This window comes from Pongo pygmaeus, chromosome 13 (assembly GCF_028885625.2).
Source record: "Pongo pygmaeus isolate AG05252 chromosome 13, NHGRI_mPonPyg2-v2.0_pri, whole genome shotgun sequence".
Taxonomy (NCBI): domain Eukaryota; kingdom Metazoa; phylum Chordata; class Mammalia; order Primates; family Hominidae; genus Pongo; species Pongo pygmaeus.
Window position 1 is genome coordinate 107,561,256 of NC_072386.2, and position 24,784 is coordinate 107,586,039.

Consider the following 24,784-nt stretch of genomic DNA (forward strand, 5'->3'; position numbering starts at 1 on the left):
CATTTAATTTATAAATTAGGCACAGCAAGAGATTAAGAACAATAAAAAAAAATAAAATAGAACAAGTATAACAATACACTGGTATCACTACTCTCGCACTTGGGGCCATAATTAAGTAAAATAAGGATTATCCAAACACAAACACTGTGACACCTTGACAGATCTGATAACTGAGATGGCTACTAAGTGACTGACCAGCAATTAGCATATACAGCTTGGATACTATGGAAAAGGGAATGATTCATATCCTGGTGGGATGGAGCAAAATTGTGTGAGATTTCATCACACTACTCAGAATGCAGCCCAATTTAAAAGTTATAAATTGTTTATTTCTGGTATTTTCCATTTAATATTTTCAGACCGCAGTTGACTGTGGGTAACGGATACTGTAGAAAGTGAAACTGTGGATGAGGGGGAACTACTGTAGTCATTCCCAAATGCTGAATTCAGTTGTTAGGGTGGCGAGAGACAAATTTAAAAGTAGAGAAGACAGGCAGTGGAGTCAGAATGGAATTAGAGCTATGCATTTGCCAATCAATAGCTCAGTGACTTTGTAAAACTTCCTGCCTCCACCCAAGATTCAGCTTCCTTATTTCTAAGTTAATCATGCCTGCCCTTCTCATGGAGCAACATAAAAAATGGGCTCCATAAGTATCACCTGCTATTGCTATGACTATTATTAGGGAGCTGGTGGCTTTAATGTTCTTTCCTGGCCATGACTTTTATTCCAGACCTCTTGGTTATCACTTAGAAAAAGGAAGATACTAAAAGATGCTCATGAAGTTTGTTAATCATGATCACTTTTGATCCACCTTTTTGCCTTTAATCCACCTAACCACCCTGTGAAGCAGGTGCTCATGTCCTGATTTTATACAGGAGGAAACTGAAGCCCCAAAGTGTTAAATGACTTGACCTCAGTTCATATAGCAAGAAAGCAACAGGGTCAAGATTGGAACCCTGACCTGCTTGACTCTGAAGTCAGAGCCCCCCACCTCAACTGTACCATATAAGATTAATGAACTCAGCATAACCTAGTGTCTCATCAAAATGCCCTTTGCGACCCTACTTGGCCATCTACTATACTTCTATAGGAGCTTAAAGGAATGTAGATGAGATCATGCTATGTGGTTGTCCACTTCATGGGATCCTGGAGCTCTCTTTTCCTGCAAGTTTCTGGGTGGCCTTACTCAAGTCATCTCCTCTCCCTGAGTTTCATCATGTTGACCTAAAAGACGGGGAACACAACTCTGTTCTCCCTTATTCATGAGAATGCCATGGGGATAAAATATATGCTTAAACCATTCAGAACACATGATGATTAATAATTCAATTCCCCGCCTGAACAAAACCTGAAACAGCAAAGTGAAATACACAAAATAAATTAAGCCAAGGGTAATTATTCATTTTGCAAAAGGGTTCTTCACTCCACAGAAGAGACTCATTGATATTTTTTTTTCCCAAGCAGCAGCTATCTTTGGGAATTTAAAATTAAATTCCATTTATACAATTATAGAAAGAATACTAACGATTTTCTGGAGTGCACTTTGAGTGCAATGGGCCATACCTGTGTGTCCTGCCCATGGCATCAGACAAGGCAGTCTAAAGACCCAGAAGGGGTCAGAGAGGAGTGGGACCCTTGCTTTTCTCTAGTTAGGAATTTGAGAAAAAAAGAAGAGAAGCTGGATTATGTGCTTTTTCTGAGGGGTTCCTTTCTCAGCCTCAATTGCAGGCAGATGGTCAGGGTCACGACTAGCTTCCCCAGGAAACAAGAGGATTGCCATTTCCAGTCCCTTCCATCTGGAATATTATACCATTTTATATAATGTGTACATTCAGCTGAACCCAGCTAATTTTCACTTTGCTAATCTCATTTCTGATTATATTCGGGTTTTTTTTTTTTTTTTTTTTTGATGAAGTTTTGCTTTTGTCACCCAGGTTGGAATGCAATTGTGCAATCTCGGCTCACTGCAACCTCCACCTCCTGGGTTCAAGCGATTCTCCTTCCTCAGCCTCCTGAGTAGCTGGGATTACAGGCACCTGCCACCAGGCCCAGCTAATTTTTGTAATTTTAGTAGAGACAGGGTTTCGCCATGTTGGCCAGGTTAGTCTCAAACTCCTGACCTCAGGTGATCTGCCTGCCTCGGCCTCCCAAAGTGCTGGGATTACAGGCATGAAACACCATGCCTGGCCCCCTGCCCTGCTTCTGCTTTATGTTTTCTCTCTCTCTCTTCATCTCTGCCTCTCTTTCTGTTTCTCAACATTGGTTTCTGTCACAGCCTCAGTTTCTCTCTTTGGTCTCTGCTTCTGTTTTTTCTTTCTCACTGTGTGCCTATGTTCTTTACTATTTGTCTTTCTCTATGTCTCCTTTTCTTTTAGAATGCTCTTCAGTAAAAATAACTTGAGTTTAGAGTCAGAGAGGTCCAAGTAAAATCCCCAAATCCATTTTAATTTCCTTATCCACAAACATAAAAGACAAAAATTATGGTCTGCCTACTTTAAGGTTCAATATGAAGATGAAATAAGACATGGCATGTAAAGGTGCCACCAAAAAGAGTACAGTCATTTCCTGTTAAATCAATTTCCCCCTTCCTTTCTTCTTTAAAGTTCTTTTGTTTGTTTGTTTGCTTTTAAGACAAAGTCTCGCTCTGTCACCCAGGCTGGAGTGCAGTGGCACGATCTCGGCTCCTGCAACCTCCGCCTCTTGGATTCAAGCGATTCTCCTGCCTCCGCCTCCCAAGTAGCTGGGACTACAGGCATGCACCACCATGCTCAGCTATTTTTCTATTTTTTAGTAGAAATGAGGTTTCACCATGCTGGCCAAGCTGGTCTCGAACTCCTGGCCTCAAGTGGTTGATCTGCCTCCTTCAGCCTCCCAAAGTGTTGGGATAACGTGCGTAAGCCACCACATCCAGCCTTTCTTAGAGTTCTTTAATTTCCCTTCTTTCTCTTCCCTTGTCTTCCCTTCCATTCACTCCACTGCCTTTGCACCACTCTCAAACAAGCAAGCACACTACAGCCCCCACTTTCTGGCAATGATTTAATTGCAGAACAGTGCAGGTTCCCATTACCAAGGCTCTCATTCTTTTACAAAACACTTTTATAGTACATTTCCTGGGATATGATGGAGAATCATTGTGAGTCATTAAAATTAAGCAACGTGTGTCTAAGCAGCCTGCATCAGGCTTCACTACAGAGTCACGTTTCATTGTTAGGTTCACTTCCGGCCATTGGAGAGCGTGATGGGCTGTTCACACCACACTGGGTAAGGTCACCTGAACTTACCTGAGTTGTGTGGGACATTTTGAATTCGAGATGCCCTGTCCAAAGGAAGAGTCCTGGTGTTAGCAACATAAATCCATACCCCAACTGCCCATCACACCCTCCCATTTTCTGGTAGAAACTCAAACCATCTAGTGAAATTTTAATGAAGAGACCATTCAACATTGTAGCCAAAAGGCAGGGACATAACAGACCATTCATCACAGTAGCCAAAAGGTGGGGACACACACACACATACACACACAAACACATATTCCTCCTTCTATTCAGAGGCCTTTAGTCATCCACGCTGAATCAAATGCTGCCTTCGGTCAAGCAAAGGGAGAGAGGATAGTGTGCTGCAATGGGCAGGCTCCCTACAGGCAGTATCAAATAACCAGAAAAGGCAAGTGCTACTGCTAAGTGCTGCATTTTAAATGGTTTCCTAGAGGTCCCTTCTGCACAGAAATCTGTCATCATGCCTTCCATTTCATCACGATTAAGTCTTTTGTGTGTTAAGTATTGCCAGCATTGGGGGGTTCTTTTTGTCCCTGATTCAATAATTCCCATATGTTGAACACATATCTTTTCCATATAATGTAGCAGGTACTTTGTACTGATAATAATTGTCACAATAACTTACCAAAGGTGAATACTTCTCCCTCTTATTAAAAAAAAAAAAAGCAGAAAATTGAGGCTTGGAGAAATTAAGTGATTTGCTCAAAATTATACAAAATTAGCAGGGGCAGAGCTCCTGCTAAGCCTCCACCAGTGGTTCCCCCTTGCATTCAGGACAAGATTTCAGCCCTGGTCTGAATGATTTCAGTCCTAGGCTCTTTCCATGTTGCCCTGACAGCCTCTCTAAAAAACAAAACAGAGCCCAGCATTCATGCAGCTTGATCATGAGGTCTTGCAAGGGGCCAGTGGTGTCTCTTTTGCTTCTCTCCCTGGCGACTGACTCAATCTTCAGGCTCAGTCAATGTCTATGAAACAAAGACATTAATGAAGCTTATGAGGAACACACATGCCCCAGATCCTCTGCACTGAAACACTTATTTATATGAATGAGTGTACCTTAGCATACCCCTTCAAGACAAGCCCAGAAAAGCAATGCCAGAAACCAGCACCACCTTCACGTGTGGCAAGAGGCCATGCAAAAGGTAATGGCTCAAGTTTGGAGCTGGGAGGATGGGGGTTTACATCCCAAGGATAAAATATTTTGACTGCTTAATATGTTCTCAAGAGGAAGAAAATTAAGCACCATTATGGTAGTGTTGCAACCTCCTCTCTGCCACTAAGTTACTGAATTACGAAATGAACCCTCCCAAAACCTCAAGCTAATCAGGTGTAGAAGGAAGCCTTGGGCCAGATAATCTGTAGGGCTCCTCCCACCCCTGGAGCCTTTTGTTATATGCCTCCACAGTGCCCAGCCCTACTTGTCATCTCAGCAGGGTCTTTAAAGGCTTCTCAGGAGAAGGGGTAGAGAGGCAAAGTTCATTAATTAATATTTTTCCCCTCCACATTTAAGAGGGCATGTAGAATTGTGTAAGGACAGGGTTATCACCTAAAACTGAGTGCCTCCTTGAAGTTTTTGCCTGAGGCGCCTCATTCAGTTCATTCTGGTCCCAGCCCTGCTTGACAAAAGGATCAGCAAAGCTCCATTCACCCTCTCACTTTTATCACATACCTGCTTCAGTGTTTCTCTTCTCCTTTCACCCCGAGTTGTTGTTGTCATCTCCTAGGTCCTATCTTTAGAGATGGTATAAAAACTGGGTCTTGGGCTCAAACACATGGGAGACACAAAACTAGCAGATTCTTCAACTCTGATGTCAAAGCATGAAATCAGTTAACCAGAACCTCCCTGGGGCATAGACAGCAGCTTCTTTTGCTAACTACCTCCAATACTGAGCACAATGCCTGGCACATAAGTGATGCACACTAAATAATAGCAATGAATGAAATGCAATATCTGGATTCTGAATGCTTCTTTCTGCCTTGGCTTTTCCCGCCCTGATCCAAGCTACCACCATCTCTGGCATCACATCAGTCTTCCCATCAGTCTCCCTTCCAACATGTTTACCTCTGTTCCTACAGATGTTTCCTCAGTAGAGATGCCAGAGTGATACTCTTAAAATAGAAGTTAGATGACGTCACCCCTCTGCTCAGACTTCTCCAGTGGTTCCCCACTGCATTCAGGGCAAATGAAAATGCTAATGTTTTTACAATGTTCTGCAAGACCAACTCAGGGGTTCTGGCCCTCTGAAAGCTCTGGGATCCCAACTCCTAATATCCTTCTAATACCCAGTTCAACCTAGCACATTAGCCTCTATGATCTTCCTCAAATATGCAAGGCACAATCACCCCTGTGAGCCTTTGCACAGGCTGTTCCCTTTACCTACACTATGCTTTCCCCAGATACCCACAAGGCCTGCTTTGCTCCCATACCTTTTCGGTTGTGCCTGTCTTGAACAGTCTGCTCAAATTTGCAACCATTTCTGCAACATGTACAGCCCTCTCTTTCTGCAGGCTTCACACACACACACACACACACACACACACACACACACACACACACACAGACACCCCCTCATCTTCTAACATGTGATACACTTTATCATGTTATTCACTATAATTTTATTACTATATATAGTATATACAGCAATACAGTTTCATTACTATAGATACTATATATAGTAATAAAATATGTTACTATATAAAGTATATATACTATATATAGTAATAAAATATATAAATTACTATATTTAGTATATACAGTAATAAAATATATTTAGTAAATAACATGATAAAGTGTATCACATATTATATATAGTACATTATGTATTTCTACATATTCATATACTGTATATATGTATATACAGTATATATGTATATATAGCACTTTATATATGTATGTATGTACTATATATAATGTACTATATACAGTATACTTTATATAGTATGTACATGATATATATATATATTTTAACTATATTACTATATATATTTTAGCTCTGTGCCTGTCCCCTGCCCCGCAAGAATGTAAGTTACATGATGGCAGAGATTTTTTTGTTTTGTTTTGTTTTGTTTCTTCTGTCAGAGCCTCACATCCTGGTTAAATTAGGTGCTTGATAAATATACACTGAACGTTGAATGAACAAATACATGAATGAATGAATAAATACCAAAGCCATGATTTTCAACTTGGACATCAAAGCATTAAATGAATTCAATAGACCAGGAATTGGCAAAATTTTTCTGTAAAGAGCCAAATGACAAATATGTTCAGGTTTACAAGCCACAGGGTTGTGACTACTCAATTCTGATGTTGTAGCACAAATGCTGTCATGGACAATATGTAAGCTAATGAGCATGGCTGTGTTTAAATAAAAACTAATTTACAAAAAAAACAGCAGTTGGCCTATAGGCTATAGTTTGCTGACTCCTGCACTGGACTAAACACTATTAGGTAAGGCAGTGGGTCTGAATTTTCTTCCTGTTGAATATCAGTACATAAACACAGCACAGTATCTAACACAGCATTGCCACTCAATAAATATTTTGAATGAAATGAAATATATATGAAATGTAGTTCTGCTCTTCACTCTGTCACAGCACTGTCTAAGTGAGGTTGTTGCAACAATGGAAATGCTCTGTATCTCTCCAATATGAAAGCCTCCAGCCAGATGTGACTGCTGAACACTTCAAATATGGTGAATGTGACTGAGGAGCTAAATTTTACATTTTATTTCATTTTAATTAATTTACATTTTAATTAAAATGGCCAATAATGGCTAACAGCTACTGGATTGGACAGTGGAGTTCTGTCACATAATTCTCTTGCTTCTTGATTCAGTTCTATTATCTTCCACCCCCACCAGAGGAAGCCTTCCCTGATTGCTAAGGCTCACAATAACTTTTTTAGGATATATTCATTTCACTCAATCCATGTTTTAGTCACAGCTATAATAATACCGAATGTTTGTTGAGTTTTAAGTACCAAGTATCGTGCTCAGTGCATAATACACTTTATCTAGCTCAGTCCTTATAATTACCCTCCAAGGACTGCCATGTTGATATTCTTACCACTGTTTTACCTCTGAGAAAAACAGAAGTGTAGGAAGGGTTAGCAAAGTGTCCAAAGGTGTGCAGCACCCAAGTGGGCTGGGACTTGAATCTTCATCCATTTGAATCCAGAGTGCAAATTCTTGACCACCACGAGATGCTTATTAAGTGTAAACACTTGTGTTAGTACAAGTTTCATGTGTGCACATGTTATCTATCCTTCAAGAGATCAGGAATCAGTGGTCTTCCTCATTCTACATATTTCAAAGCCAGAACACTGGCTTTCAATAAAGATTTTCAGTATACAGAATTTCAGAGCTGGAGAGTACTCAGGGAAAATCTAATGGAAACGCCCTTTGTATTATAAATAAAGAATATGAGGCCCATAGAGAAAAGGGAATTTGTCAAAGGTCATACCATGGGTAAATTACAACGCTGGGATTAGAGGCCATGGAGTTTTTCTCTGAATTCAATATTTCATCTTTCATGCACTCATTCCACCATTCATTTTTAAACATCAACAGTGTGTTAGACAATGGGTTGGGTATGAGGAAAAAGCAGTGGATAATGCAGAGACAATCTTTGCCTTTATAAGGCACACAGTTTTTTAGATAGCTAGCAATTGAACAAAGAATGACATAAATAAATGTATCATTCAAGGTTGTAATTATGTGCTGATAGCATAGGCTTGTGGTTTAGAGGGTAAATTCTGAGGCCAGACTTCTAGGTTTCAAATCTAGACACCATAACTTCCTAAATGACTTTGGAAAAAATGCATTAACTGTGATTTAGTTTCCTCGCTTGTAAAATGAGACAATAACACTATTTCATTACATTAATTCTAAGGCATGCAACTTCTCACATTTTATTTTTATTTCCATTTTTATTTTGTTTATTTTTACATATAGAGTCTCACTATGTAACCCAGGTTGGATTGCAGTGGTGTGATCATAGCTCACTGACACTTTGAACTCCTAGGCTCAAGCACTCTGCTCACCTCAGCCTCCAAGTGGCTAGGACTACAGGTGCATGCCACCATGCCTGGCTAATTTTCTTAAATTTTTTTAGAGACAGGGTCTCAGTATGTTTCCCAAGCTGGTCTTGAACTCCTGGCCTCAAGTGATCCTCCCACCTTGGCCTCCCAAAGTGCTGGATTACAAGTGTGAGCCACCACACCCAGCCCCCATATTTTAATATTCCTAAAATGAGGACTTTTCTGATAATTATTAGTATAGTATGGTATAGTATGATTATTATTATTGGCATCATTTTTTCTTAGTGGTACATAAACTATATACACATGCATATGTGTCTTAATTTATTTAAAATATAATAGCATCTACCTCATATAATTATTGAGAGATTAAATGAGATAATATATGTGAAGGCTTTGAAGAGTGGCTGACACAGTTACCACTGTATAAATGTGCACCATTATTACTATTTACTATAAAGGAACAATAGCACTAATGGAGCATAATGCATTGGGGAAATAAACTAGTACAGAAAGTCACTTCCTTGAGGAAGTGACATTTTAAGTTGAAACAAGAAGGATAAGGAGGAGTGAACCAACTAAAGAATATAGTTTATAAGAAGTGGGGCTGGATGAGGAACAGATTGTCCCATGCAGAAGAAACAGCACCATCACTAATGCTATTACATTGGCTAGAAGAAATGGCTCCCCGTTAACAAATACGAAACTCTTTACAACATGGCTTTATATCCTAATAGCACTCTCAATTCCAACCTAGGCTTCATTATTATATTTTTTCCCATACATTTTTTTATTGATAATATATTTATTGTAAGGTTTTGCATGTAAATTTAGAACCTTCCTGGATTTATTTTTTAAATAGTAGGACATATGCCATTTTTAGAAGACCAATATATTTTTTAACACATTTTTTAGATAAAATTAAATATAGTCTCTAATTTAAATGTCAGTAGATTATATCTATGATGTTAAAATCTGGTTTTAAAAGCAGAGCTCTTCCCTTTTTTGGTACCTATAATCATCAGAAATACCTCAGGCTACCTTCTTCCTATATGCAGCTTTGTGGTGTGAGATTTCAGATCTCTGACAACCTTTTTTCTTTCAAGTTCAGAAGCAAAGGTTGCCTTGGACTTTCAATGGGACTGGCAAGTTCCCAATAAGAAAAAGTTTTCATAGTCTCTTTTGTAGTTTACCCTAACCTTCTTGACCTTCTAAATTTTTGAACAGTCAGGCCTGTTGCTTGCTTTGCAGGCTCCCTGAAATTTTATGACCTCTTCCTAGACACAGATTGTCCTTTCTTAAAAGACCTTAAACATCTTCTACAACATAACATTTTACAACACATTTAAACCAAATATATCAAGACTACCAAACAGAGATAAAAAGTAGTTTCCCTACAACTCATACATGCTGTCACAGTTCCTTCTGCCTCTCAGTTCTGTATTGTTTCCCTGCCCTCAATTTAATTCAGTATTTTTGTTTTTTTCAAGTCAACTTATTCTGTAAATTCTTTGTCCAAAGGATTCATGCCTGCCTCTGAGAATTCTATACAAATACCTATCAAAGGGGGAATCCCAGAATGCCTTTCTTTTCTCAATGCTAAGCAAATTTCCTCACATGCTAACTCCTTAAAACAGTAGCTTGGCCAAATCCCAGAGGTAATACTTAGTAAATATATGACCTTAAGAATGTCAATCAACTACTTTAAGACACAGCTACTTGTATTGAAGCAACAATAACTACCTAGAAGTGTTATTATAATAACTGAGAATAGCTATATAAAGTCTTTGCATGGTGTTTGGTACACAATAAGTGCCTAATAATTTTAGATGTTGTTATTGTCACTTCAGTGTTCATGTACTTCTTGATATCTCACTAAAATTCCATTGTACCTCTTTTTAACTATTAGCCATATTTGGCTGTTTTCTAACACTCCATCTGCTATATATAGATAATGAATCTGCATCAAATGGATTAATCTGATGAGAGAAATGGGATTTATGAGTTACTGACTTGTTCCATGGAATGTAAGCAGAAAACTTTGGTTTCTTGTCGTTTCAATTACTTTTGTTGGAAAATATTTTAAAAAGCTTAATTCCGTTATCTTTCATGTCTGAATAACAAGGTATCATGTTCATTAATCGATAATAAATTTAGATGAGTTCTGTTTAATTCAGGTTCTAGTAAAGTTCATGACAAATGAGTGGTGAGGTGGAGAGCAATATGGGTTCTGAGGATCAGAGGGACTCGTTTCATGGAGGATATCCCCAGTTGAGGCTCTCTGGACTCATTTGTATATGACTAATTCTAAACATATAAAGGACAGAGTTTACCTTATTTGAGTTCAGAAAAGACCAGTGCTGCCCAAGTCAGAGGAGAAGGTGAGTTTCAGAAAAGGATTAGGTATCTCTGAGAAAGTCTTTATTTAGCAAACACACACTTTAGCCAGTGTTGTCAGCACCCTGAGAACTCTCCATGGTGCTGACACAAGAAGCCTAGACCTTACTCATTGAACAAGCCTTGACACTTTAGCAGCTGAAACTTGATTTTCATCCATCCATCCATCCATCCATCCATCCATCCATCCACCCATCCATTCATCCATCCAAGAAAAGATGTATTGATACAGGAACTGTTTCATTTCCAGATACAGCAATAAACAAGGTGAGCAAAGACCAAGACTTTCTATAATGTATATACCCATATACAAATATCCCCTCTACAGTCTGCCAAAAAGTTGGTTCTCTATAAACAAATACCAGCATATTTTACTGTGGATTTTACCTACTCATTGCCATACTTCAATATATATGCTCTACCACCTAGAAAGCCCTAAAGATACCATTCCCTTCAAAACAGGGAATTTCTCCATCACTGTAGATTCTTGGAATTTATAGCTTCATAAAAATCCAGTATCCCTTTAAACTTTAGTAACATAGAGCTCAGCAAATACTAGAAACAATCTGTAAACATTAGAAATATTTAGTACAATATAAGATTGCTATATGACATAACCACATACAGTGTATTCTCATTTCATATCTTACTACAAATGAAAAGTGGCTGCTGAAGACATGGAAATAAACTGAATGTAATGGTGAACAATGACTGAAGTTCATATCAATTGTGGAAATAAAATTCAATTTTCTATAAATGCCATTTACAAATTGTTTCAATCATACTTACATGCTAAGTTATCAGTGCTTAAAAGGTCATAGAAACATGGATTTTGAGCTGGAGAATATCCTAGAAATTATTTAGACTTTTAATTTGTATCTTGCCACTAATTTACGGTGTGACACAGGGCAATGTGCTTAGCCTTGGTGGGTCTTGGTCTCCTCATTTTATTACACTAGATGATGGCTAGGAACTCTTCTTGCACTAAAAGTATGTCCCCACTCATTGCTTTGTTGAAGAAAAGGAATCTGAAGTTCACAGTGTGTGACATACTCAAGGTCGAATGGCAAATTTATGGCAAAGTTGACATTAGGGTTGAAGGTTGAAGGTTAATAATTATTTTCTTTCTTTCGTCTTTCTTTCTTTTCTTTTTTTTTTTTTTTTTGGACAGTCTCACTCTGTCACCCAGGCTGGAGTGCACTGCTGCAATCTCAGCTCACTGCAACCTTCGCCTCTCAGGCTCAAGCAATTCTTGTGCCTCATCCTCCCAAGTAGCTGAGATTATGGGCATGTACCACCACGCTCAGCTAATTTTTGTATTTTTAGTAGAGACAGAGTTTCATAGTGTGGGCCAGGCTGGTCTCGAACTCCTGGCCTCAAGTGATCCACCTGCTTTGGCATCCCAAAGTGCTGGGATTACAGGAACGAGCCGCCATGCCTGGCCAGCAATTTTTTTCATTGCAAAAGTTCAGAAGTCACACAAGGACTAAATAAAAGTTCAGCAGATAGAAATGTCTAGCTTACTCTAAATTCCTCCTTCAGCTGGTTAGCTACTAGAGGGCAGAGACAATATCATATTATCTTCTCACATAATGTAATGTTATGCACATTGTTGGATTAAACACCTCATGAAATATTTATTGAATTAATAAGTGAAGACACACATGACTGAATAAATGATTATAGAAATAAGAGAAAACCTTGTATTGGGTTTCCACCATATATTATGCACTGCACCAGTGCATTTTAAATTTTATTTTTCATCTCATCCTTAGAATAACTCTGAAAAGTTGAAATTATTCTTCTCATTTTTATAGTTATAAAAAATAAGGCTTGAATATGCTAAATGACTTACCCAGCTCCCTACAACCAGGAAACAGAGAAGAGAGAATTTAAACCTGGCTGTGTCTGACTCGGGAAGATATTCCAATTCTACTCTGGTTCACTGCATGCTTGAATGAATGAATAAACATATGAAAGAATGAGTTAGTGTTCTGCTGCCATTTGCTTTATGTGTTGTAGACCATATTGTCAAAGGTTTTATTTACAGAACTTGGTGTGATGCCACAGATGTGTAGAACTTTAATAAAGCTGTTTCACAATAAGACATTACCCACATTGATATTCTTGAGAGTCAAAGCCTAATGATTTAAACTGTTTGGTGTTGCATTTTATTGGACCAGAGCAAGTAGTCCTTGGATGTTCACTTTCTGTCCTCAGAGAGATGAAGATAATGGTAGTCTATCCTGGGAAGGAGCATAATGTCACTCTGGTGACATGTTCAAGCCTCCACTAGCCACTTTTTTGCCTTGGTCTTTCATTGGTTTGTTCTCATCTCATCCAGTGTTGTGCTGGTAAATGTTTAATGATTATCTTTCTGAAAAAAATAAACTCTGATTTTGTTGCATTTACCAATTGTGTTGGTGTAAACATCCTCACCATAGCATATTTTCAGGCTATCAACATGCCATCACTGAACAAAGAGTTGGGAAAAGATGTTAACAGTCAACTCTCATGACGCCATGTGAGCTGGCTCCAGCACATCACAGATCTAATTCCAGAGTCAGCCCTGTGGGTGGCACTAATTGTTGAAATCCCTGGAAAAACACACTGGAGATGGGCTGTAGCATGCAGCCAGGAAAAGTTGGCCAGGTTCATCTGTGCACCAAGACAATTATATATGTGTTTCAGCTGTAGCATCTTCTCCACTTTCCTTCTCCTTCCCTGTCACTTGGGAGAAAAAATTTTTCTTATCAACACATCCAGAAAAGCTTTAAGGAATGATAACCAGTGCTTTGACTCCATGACTCTGTCCAGCTCTACAGATTTGACTCACAAAGGAGAGATCTCTTTAAAAGAAGCTAAGCCACTTTTGACATATCAAGACCTAAATATACATAGGGCTTCAGGGTTTAGTTTTTCCATGACTTTCCCCAAATTCTAATTCCTGATGGGAAGCAAAGAGTGAAGAAAGTTCTAGCTGTTCTTTTAGGGAGTTAGATGCTCTCCAAAACAGGTGGACTCATCTGCTTGTGAGAACAGATGTTCTCAAAGTCTTTGGATCCTTACCTTTTAATGACCTCTCTTCATATTACCTTCCCAACCTCATCCCCTGCCACTCTCCCAGTGCTCTGCCTGCACCTCATTCTCCAGATGGCAGCACAAACTGCCCTCTGAGTCCTAGAATCATTCTAAACTTTTCTCTTTTTCAAAAAATCAAGTTCCCTCTGCTAAAGCACCCTCCGTACTCATAGTCCCTATTGATTTTACAAAGCTGAGCTAAAAGGTCATCTTCTTCATGATGTATCTCCTGAAATTCCCATCTAGAATACATTTCTCCCTGTTCTTCAGGCATGAGGCACTTTGTTAATGCATTGCTCTTGATTTATACTACACTGCGTTTTTGATAATAGCTATATATGAGCAGATTGTTTTTATACCTGTGAGAATGTAAAATCCATGAAGGCAAGAACACTGTGCAATTTGTCTGTGATTTCCCATAACACTCAACACACCGACTTATGAGTTGCAGAATTAAGAAAATCTTGCTTGAATTGAATCTAATGAATTGAACTAAATTTTACAAAGTGGATCTGAGTTAAGCCCCATGAAAATATATTTATGGATCTTATGTTCTGATGTCAATTTTCTACCTGTAGACAGTCCTATCCATTTATGCCTTCAGTGACTTATAAGAGCAAGGTGCTGTGCTGGGCATCACGGTGGAAAGAATATAGGAATAGATATGATCTCTGGCCCTAAGGAGTTGACTTTCTAGCAGGGGAGATAAATTTTCAAACAGTAACTCAAGTTTTAATCTGGTTTTTAGTCAACAAAGAACTCTGATGATTCTGTAGAAGAAGTAATCCATTCTACTGAGAAGAAGTAAGAAGAAATTAAATGAGTAGGATTGTGGAAGGTAGATGATTAAAGGATGGAAGACATTTCAGGTGGAGAGACGAGTCGAACTCTAGTCAGAAAGTGAAACTACATGGGGATGTTTGGGAAATAATTGTGAGTATGAGCAAAGTAAACAATGGAAAGAGGGATGCTGTTGGAGATGTGTTGGAATAAGAGAGTAAGACCAGGGTATCCTAGAATTCAGATACGTGGATGCTGCACAGTTGTTGGCGACCCAGTTTTTCTAGATCTGCAAAATATTTAACGTGAGTTCTTATGTGAATGGATAAAAGGGGAAAAACTAGAATTGGTATATGCAATTGTTTCAAGAAGCATCAGGAGGAAAATTCTGTTCTTCCTTCCTGCTTGTATTATTCTTTGTCTCTTAATTACATGTCAGGCATTATGCTGAATTTTAAAGATAGCAAGAAAAGTGAAACAGACATCTTGAACCTCCCTCCTTGCTCCAACAAAGTTTACAGTCTGGTGATAGTTCCAGACAAGGAAAGAACAATGACTCCATAGAGGAACAAAGCCATGACATATGGAAGCACAGAAGGCTATGACAGTAGGTGGGAGGGCCCCTTCATCTGTTCAGGGCTAGGGAGAGGGGTTCAGGAATGCCACCTGTGGGAGGAAAGGTGTTTGGGCTGAACGTGTAGGAAATAAAAAGAAGCCCCTGCTCTCCCATTAAAAGGAAAAAGACATTTTCAAGAGGAAGAAACAGCCTGTGAAACGGACAGACGCATGTGAGGGGATGGTGCCTTCAGGAAACTGCACATGGGTGGTGTACCTAGAACCCAGGACACAAGGCAAATACAGGCAGAAGATGAGGTGAAAGAAATAAACACGGTTTTGTGAAGATAATTAAACTAACAAATTTGGCATCGCCTGTGAGTGCAGAACACGGGTGGACTATTTGGGAGTGTTCAGAGCCTTGCTGCAACAGGGTAGTCCTTGAGCCAGAAGCACCAGCAATAGCTCCCAGCTTGTTAGAAATGCAGAACCTCAGGCTTCATTCCAGACCTGCTGAGGCTTCAGAAACACTGGTTGAAGGCATGGAAACCTGGCTTTATATCCTGGCTTTGCAGTTTGCCAGCTGTGTGATCTTCGTCCTGTCCCCTGTCTTCTCTGGGTAGCAGTAGAATCAGCCATGAAGTTGAGGAGGTGGACCTAGTGGATTCCAGTGATATTTCCAGCTCTAAAGAGTGGTGTGTGTGTGTGGGGGTGTGTGTGTGTGTGTATTTAAATCTAGAGGCTATTGGTGGAAGAGTGCCTTATTTTTCAAACTGGCTAACACATATTTTGGAAGACCCACTGTTTAGAATTAGGCCCTCAAGCCTGTGTCTAATGGAGAACAGCATTAGAAACCACAAACTTGCACCTGAAAGCAGATCAGCTGGGGAACTAGAAGGTCAGACCCACAGGCACTCACCACTTGTCTACTGGGCTTCACAGATGGAGGCAAGGAAGGGGACCCCTTCTGTTCCCTTCCACAAATAATCTTGCCTCCTTTTCAAGGAAAAAAAATGGAAAAAAAAAATCTAAGGGGCCAGATGCAGAGATATATAATTCCACAAGGGCTTACCTGGCTTTTGGGTAAGAATATCCTAGAATTTGTGTTTCTTTTCACGTGTGTGTGTGTGTGTGTGTGTGTGTTTTGTGGGTTGGGGTACTGGTTAGGGTGGCAGTGACTTAAAGCTTAAATATCTTGATTTAAAAAAAGAAGATTAGCTGTCTGGTCATATGATGCGTAAGAGCTGTGTTGCACTTTCACATAGCTTCTCCAGTTGGCTTATTTATTGATTGATTGATTTTTGGGACAGGGTCTCACTCTGTTGCTCAGGCTACAGTGCAGTAGCATGATCATGGCTCACTGTAGCCTCGACATCCAGGACTCAAGCAACCCTCCCACCTCAGCTTCTAGAGTAGCTGGGACTATGGGCATGTGTCACCATGCCTGGCTAATTTTTGTATGTTTTTGTAGAAACAAGATTTCACCATGTTGCCCAGGCTGGTCTGGGACTCTTGGGCTCAAGCGATCCACTTGCTTCAGCCTCTCAGTGCTGGGATTACAGGTGTGAGGCATCGCACCTGGCCCAGTTGGCCTACATAAAGGCTACAAAAAATATGTTGAAACAGGCTCCTGACTAAACAATTAGAGGGAATGGTGGTTATAAAGCCAAATCATGGCCCTACCTGGCAGAGACATAAAAGTTAACCTGGAGAAGTCCTCTCCTTACTTCTGAACAGGTGTCCCATTGAGAGGTGAAGAAATCCTCAAATAGAGGGAGGAGATCCTTGACCTGGGCTACTACACTGAGCACTGAGACCTCTGACCTCTGCACAGAGGCTGTTGTCATGGTATTCACATAACCAGTTTTTCGTGCAAGCCAGCCAGACTCTTGTGAATGGAGAGAAAGATGAAGTTCCAGAGAAAATAGAACAATAAAAATTATAGGGGGAAGCAGAAGACTGACAGTAAGGAAACCTGAGGTTCTAATCCTGGCTTCACTTGTAACTTGCTTTGAAACCTTGGCAAGTTCCTTTTTCTTTCTAGCTCCTGTTCTCTATTTGAGGACAATAAGAACATCATTTATTGAGTATCAACTATGAATAAGATACTACCCATTTAATGAGCATTTAGTATAAATAAGATAGTGTCTCATGAGTTTAAATGCCATCTAGATGCTGTAGACTAGCAAATTTCTATCCCCAGCTAAGACTCTTCTTTGAATTTGAGTTGTGGACCTGTAGTTGATTTTTTTTTTTTTTTTTGAGACACAGTCTTGCTCTGTCACCAGGCTGGAGTGCAGTGGCATGATCTTGGCTCACTGTAACCTTCACCTCCCGGGTTCAAGCAATTCCCCTGCCTCAACCTCCTGAGTAGCTGGGACTACAGGTGTGCGCCAGCAAGCCCAGCTATTTTTTTTTTTTCTTTTTGTATTTTAGTAGAGACAGGGTTTCACCATGTTGGCCAGGATGGTCTTGATCTCCTGACCTAGTGATCCACCTGTCTTGGCCTCCCAAAGTACTGGGATTACAGGCGAGAGTTCTTATAATTTTATGTTGTCTTGGCACCCATTTAAAATACAAGTTTAATTTTTTCCATCAGAAGTAGGGCTCAGTCACCCTTGACAAAATTTATAGTTCTACACTTCCCTCCATTTCCTCAATGTGGTCAATCCAGGTACCTGCCTGCAATGGAAATGACACAGCAAAGGTTGCTGCCTGGACAACAGAAGTAGACCACCACACCAAAATGGCCCAAGCCAGTGGCCAGAGATAAGAACTTAGAGGCATCTTTCCCACCTAGCAGATGGGCTTCCTGCTTTCCTGTCGCTTCCTTTACAGGTATTGTTCAGATATTTGCTCATGAACTTAAAGTGACCCATATCCTATTCCCCAGTACATACTTCTCTCTTTCTCTCTGCCTGATTCTTCACTCCTGTCTTGCCTCCTGTGACCCAGGGACAGAAGATTGCCTTCCTGACTCAGGATCTGAAGGTAATTAATCCTTGAACTTGTTTCCTATTGTGGTGTTTAATTGAATCTGTGCCTTCTGTTTGAAGAAGCAGGGGCTATCCTAGGCCCTTGATGTTGAGGAGAACACAAGTGCAGGCTCCCAGCACCAGACTGATGGTCAGGCAGGCATTAACTGCGCACAGGTTAGATAAACCACCAAGGGTGGCAGCCAGTGTAATCAAACTTCCTGTGTGAGGGACTCCTGGGTCACCATCAGATAACCAGATCTTAGGCTACCCACCAGGTAAAAGAAGTATCCCGTGAAGGGCACACTGTAAACACCCACACCCAGCCCCACTTTATTTCCCATTTTGGCAGGGTTGCTAGAGGTTCTACTACTGGAACCCCAATTTAGCAGGGGGCTCTTAGATTAGGACCCAAATGCCCACTCTCCATTGATGTTTAGTAGTCATCTTGAACTTACACCCAAAACAGCACTCTTTATCTTCCTCACCTAACCCTGACCTACCCACCGCATCCCCTGACTCAGTAAATAATAACTCAATGTGTCCCATTGTTCAGACTGAAAAATTTGGGATAATCTTTGACTCCATTCTATTTCTTGCATTCTATTCTCAGTAATAAATTCTGTTGAGGGTATACTCTTAAATATATCCAGAATCTGATCACTGTTCACCATCTTCTTCTCTTACCTCCATGGTCCAAGCCACTACCAACCCTTGCCTAGATTAGAGTAATAGGACCTTTGAACACCCCTGAATCAACTCACCACACAGCAGCCAGAGTGGTCCTATTCAAATGCAGTTCATAGCATGTTGCTCCTTTACTCAGAATCTCCCAAGGACTGCCCATCTTCCTCAGAGTAGAATCTGAAGTCTATATTACACTATACAAGGCCCTGAGGACCACCATGCCCCCAAACTTCTTCTTCTCAGCTTTCTTCTCCTACTCCCCTTCTTTCTCACTCTGCATCCTGGCCCCACTACTAGTGCTAAATAAACAGCACATTAGGCCGGGCATGATGGCTCACACGTGTAATCCCAGCACTTTGGGAGGCAGAGATGGGCGGATCATGAAGTCAGGAGTTCAAGACTAGCCTGACCAACATGGTGAAACCCCCCATCTCTACTAAAAATACAAAAATTAGCCAGGTGTGGTGATGCGTGCCTGTAATCCCCACTACTCAGGAGGCTGAGGCAGGAGAATCGCTTGAACCTGGGAGGCGGAGGTTGCAGTGAGTCAAGATCACGCCACTGACTCTTTTACCTCCTTCTGCCTGGAACACATCCCTCGGATATTGACATGGTTTATTCTCCCATCTCAAGGTGCCTGCTTAAATGTCATCTTCTCAGAGAGGCCTCCCCCGACCACTTTCTGTATGATGAAACTCCACCAAACTCCCAGCTTAGCACTCCACAGGCTTTGTACATCATTCTTTTCCCCCACACCAGCATCTATCATCACCTCACAGAGTCATATAATTTACCTGCTTGTTTGACCACTGCAGCACTGTCCCACAGAAATTTTCAGAGTGATGAAGACAGTCTATATCTATAATGTGCAACAATGTAGCTGCTAGTGTGTGGCTATGGAACACTTGAAATCTGGGTGGTATGACTGGGAAAATGAATGTTTACTTTCATTTAATTTCAATTAATTTAAAATAAAATGCCACATGTAGCTAGTGGCTAACATATTCCACAGTGCATGTTTAGTGTCTATCCCACTAGCATGTAAGCTTCATGAGGGTGGAGATTTTGCATATTTTGTTCACTGCTGTCTTCCCAATACCTAAAAATATGCCTGGCTACTAAAGAAATACCTGTTGAGTGAATTAATGAATATGCTATGAGATTTCCACACAGCATCTCATTCAATCCTAATGACAGTTTTGTGGGTTGGGTGCTATTTTCATTCTCTTGTACTGAAAGGTATCAGTGTCTTGCTCAAGATCACCCAGCTAGTACCAAGAAGATAGGCTCTGAATGCAAGGATATCTGAAGTGCAGACATTTTGCTTGTCTGGAGCTAGGCCAGATGTTCTCCGTGGTCCTTTCTTACTCTGAGAGTCTGTGGTTCTCTAAGAATTTCCTCCCTTGAAAGGCAATGGCAGCACATAGATTAGTGTTAATTAGATTGATGGGCCTTCTTATCCAGCCACTTGTCAATGGCTCAGAATCCACGGTTCTTCAGGTAGAGGGAGCACAGTGCCTCTTTCAACCCAGCCTCTCCCACCTTCTATCCCCATCCTGGCTCCCACGGCTCACCGGTTTCTGGGTCGCAGAGCTGCTCACAGGCATCTGTCGTCCTTTGTCCACAGAGGTCCCTTACCCATGGGGAGGTGGCATTGATTTGGTAATACAGGGAAAGCTTGGCCGGGTTTAACCAGTCGGAGATGTCCAGGTAGCTCCCTTCACTCACCACGAAGCTGCTTCCTGTGGGTGAACAGAGAGACAGATACTTTCTTACTGATTTTAAGGTCTTAGCTGATGCTACAGAACACAGAGAGGTGCGTACAAGCCACATTCCCCAGGTCACCTGATCTCATTTGTCTAAGTGCACTTGCAATGCGCCCGTCGTGGTGTTGCAAGCCCATAGGGAGATAGAGGCAAATCAAACATGGGAGATAATTCAACCTAGTGATGAAAGATAGGCCCTTAGGACTGAGAGGGAAGTAAGGTCAAATTCAGGATCTGCCTTTACTAGGCATTGACTTTGGGCAAGTCACACAGTGCCCCTGGGTCTTGGTTACTTCCTCTGTAAAGGAGAACATTAATGGAACCTACCTCATGGAGTTGATAGGGGAATGAAATAAATTCATGTAGATAAAATGCTTAGCTGGCACCTGACTTATTCTAGGAAATAATGATTAAACATTAAACTTCAAAGGAAAAGAAAAAAGCTAATGTCCCTGTCACTCAGGTGTCTCCTCTGGAACAGGGGTCATTGATGTCCACAGGGGCCAGGTGGCTAACATCAATAGGAGAGACTGGCTGAGTGTGAAGGAAATAGCATCCAGGCCTCCTCACCTAGCTTGTGTTGTTTGCTTTTGTTTTATTATGAGAAAGACAGAAAGATATAGACAGACAGACTGAGATAGAGAAAACAGAGACAAAGTGAGATTTCCAAAGAAATCCCCAGCACCTCTAAGGAAAAGAGCAGCACTCACCCAAGAAAAAAATGCCCTGATGTGGCAAGACAATAGGGAGAAGGAGAAGGTGGGGTTTGGGATACAATAAACACTGTAGGCTCCATTAAAATGGAGCAGCTATGACTCAGCTCTAGCAGCTCTTGCCACATGGAACTAAAGGCTAGTGGCACTAGATCTTCAGATTTTCTTCAGGAGAAGCTAAACATTAACATTTTATTATTATCAACCAATTTTTCAACATTTCTGATGGCTAACATTTCTTCTTGAATACTTGCGTAAGCCAATATTTGCTCTAAAATATTCCTTATCCCACATATATGTGGAAACATACATATATGTATATGGTACTATATTACATATAAATGTATAATAATCTATGTAGATAGATATTCCACACACATACACATGTACACACACATATATATACACACACACTTTTTTTGGGAGGCAAGAAACAGAAGCCCATTCAGGATGGCTGCATGTAAGTTGCAAATGGTGAGTGTATGCATGTATAGCAATAAAACAAAACAAAGACAGAATTTCACAGGGGGAAAAATATGTACCCAAAGAGGACCAGGCTTCACAAAGCTGGACAGGGAGTGTGAGTCTAGATTGATGGCAGATCTAGAGACTGCAGCAGCAGGAGACTTTAAATTGTATTTTATAACTAACATGACTCAGCTTCCCTCTTTGTTTCTACCTCACTGTCAAGTAAAAACAAAGAAACACATCTTTGTGTATGTAATTCAAGTTCTCCAAAGACAGACTCAGTTAATAAGAATCATATGGGTTCTATGGAGGTCTATCTGTCAGGTCACATCCTACTCTGCTGGCTGACCTATGGTTGGACTCCTCTTGGCTCCGGTGCACAGCTGTGGTCCAATGAGCAATGGCCAGGGAGGCAGGATCACATCAGACCACACCTGGCTGTCTGAGCATCTAAGACTGTGGGAGGAGAAGTTTCCCTGGAAATAGTAAGGATATGATCAGCAATGATTATCTTCTCTAATTCACACAAATCATATGATTTCTGTCATCCTATGCAATAAATCCCTAAGTAAAGGCACAGTGAACAACATAATTTTGGTGCAAAAGAAAGAGGGGTCTTTGTGAAGCAGGGGAAATAGACAGTGTCAGGACTGAGATAAGGAAATGACCACATTTCAAGTTGGCCCTAAAGTCCTTGGCAGCTAAAGCAAAAAAGGAAGGAGTCTGTTGGATTCCATATTTCAAATTTCTGGCAGGAGAAGATATGCAAATCTATCTGCAAAGCCATATTTCCCCCCCTGGAAATAAGCCCAAGCAGAAACATGTCACATGGGTCCTTGAGGAAGGCACAGAACATCAGTATCAACTACAGATTTTTCTTTAAAAAAGCACAGTCATGCTGTTTAAATGGATAATTCTTGTATTTATTCTCACTAAAGACTGAAAGATGGATATTGAATTGTGTCCCAGGGCTGAGTTTGGTTAATCCCTCTACTTCAGGAAAGCTACACAGTGCAGTGATAAAGAGAATAGAATCAGCAAGATAAGAGTTCATATCCTCACTTTTTAACTTACCAGCTCTGCAAACTTGGGCAAAAAAACAAACCCTCAGTTATCCTATATGAAAAGTGTGATACCAATTCCCCTTTCATAGGTTGATATAAAGATTACATAAGACAATGCATTTGTCTTAGGTCAGAATCACCAGAAAACAGACTCAGAGGCAGACACAGGCATTCAGGATGTTTTGGGGTACATATTCTTGTAAGAGGATGAGCAAAGTGGGATTGGGCAAAGGGAGAGGTCAAACTGACATACAGCAAATCCCTCAGCTGATCCCATGGGGAGCTCTGGGGCTGGGATGGTCCTTCAGTGATGTTCCAAATCAAGACAAAGATGTTAGGACTTTCTATCCTCACATTGGCCAGTCATAAGCTGTGAGCTATCCCTGGAGAGGGGACATAATCTTGTGTGAAGTGGTCCCTTTCAAAGGAAGGCATTTCTCAAAAAAAGAACTCAGCTGGGAGTGGTCAACCATCCACATTTCTGGAAGCTGGGGAATAAGTGCTCAGGTGCTGACTGGAAACCTGAGTGCAGCATCACAATGTCCACTACAAGCTCTGTGAAATCTCAAGGAACAGGAGCTATTTTGATTATCATTTTGAGTTCTTATGAACTTAGAAGCTCTAAATGCAATACCAGTAAACAGATTTCTCTCAATTATGAGAAATATGGGTCTCCATGGAAGAGATTGGCTTGAAAGCAGGCACAATAAATGGAAAGTTTGCGTCCTCCCAAATTCCTATGTTGAAACCTAATCCCCAGTGTGGTGATATTTGGAAGTGGAGCCTTTGGGAGGTGATTACATGGGTGGAGCTCCTAAATGGGATGAGTGTCCTTATCAAAGAGACTCCAGAGAGTTCCCTCACTCCTTCCACCATGTGAGAACACAGGGAGAAGTGGCCATTTGTGAATAAGGAAATGGACCCTTATCAAACACTTAATATTTTAGCACCTTGATCTTGGAATCTGCAGTCTCCAGAACTGTAAGAAATAAATTTCTGTTGTTTATAAACCAACTGCTATAGTAGACTGAACAAACTAAGACAGCAGTTTATCCTTAATGTCTTTAAAAAGATATTATGCAGAGTTATACATTTGGTTTAATGGCAGAAGGGAGTTACTATCCTTTGAATGTCCTCTGCTCATTTGTGGCATGAATGTGATATGTATTCTGCTCATTTAATCCTTACAACACCCTTGCAGGATAGGTATTTCTTCCAACTGAACACGAGGTTCAGAGAGAAATTGACATGGTCAAATTTGCACAACCAGTAAGTGGCCAAAGTTGAACTTAAACCAAGATTTTTCAGCCTTCAAAGCTGGAACATTTGCCTTTTTTCAAGCTATCTTGAGGCCCAGGGGTTTTGGTCAGTTGCTTTTTATGGTCCTTTTCCTCTGTCTACAGTAGTCTGTGAATTCCTCTTTAGTGCATATCATGTTGAGTTGGAGGGCTTTTGCTTTCTCTCATAGATTGTGATTTCCTACAGAGAAGAGGTCATGACTCATTAGTCCTTATCAATCCAACTCTCAGTAAAATGCCTGGCACATAGGACTTTAGTGAATGTCAAGTGCATTAATGAAATCAGAGTTCCATGCTTGACTAGAGGGAAGTTCAATTCACTTCATCATGGAATTGTGAAGCAGAAATGCCTCCACATTGATCCCACAGTTTAATTTTTCCATCCTGTGAGAGCCAGAATATAAGACTAGCCCTTCAGAATCTCCCCAGTTCCAAACTAAATGTCGAACCTCACTATTGTGGCTCCTGAGCTCTTATTCACCCAATGGGCTCATGATGTGTATGGCAAAAGTAGAGAGGCAGGTTGAGAAACTCAGTGAGAAGTGTCAATCAAGGATGTGTGGCAGGGAGGTGCCATATCAGAGCCTGAAAAGAAGTAACTTTTTGCCAAATTTAATGTAATCATTTACCCAATGTTGATTAAACTCCTTCCTGTGTAAGAAATAGACATAGAGACTAAGAAATGG

General features: G+C 40.6%; 1 protein-coding gene across 5 annotated transcripts in view; it reads right to left on the reverse strand.

The window, feature by feature from the left end:
- The window catches only part of ASTN2 (astrotactin 2), a 999,842-nt gene that overhangs the window by 567,143 nt on the left and 407,915 nt on the right, over positions 1-24,784 (reverse strand). For all 5 annotated transcript variants that reach the window (XM_054500794.2, XM_054500795.2, XM_054500792.2 and 2 more), the window contains one exon: positions 20,364-20,531. In XM_054500794.2, coding sequence (XP_054356769.1) covers positions 20,364-20,531 — 168 coding nt within the window. The remainder of the gene's footprint in view (positions 1-20,363; positions 20,532-24,784) is intronic.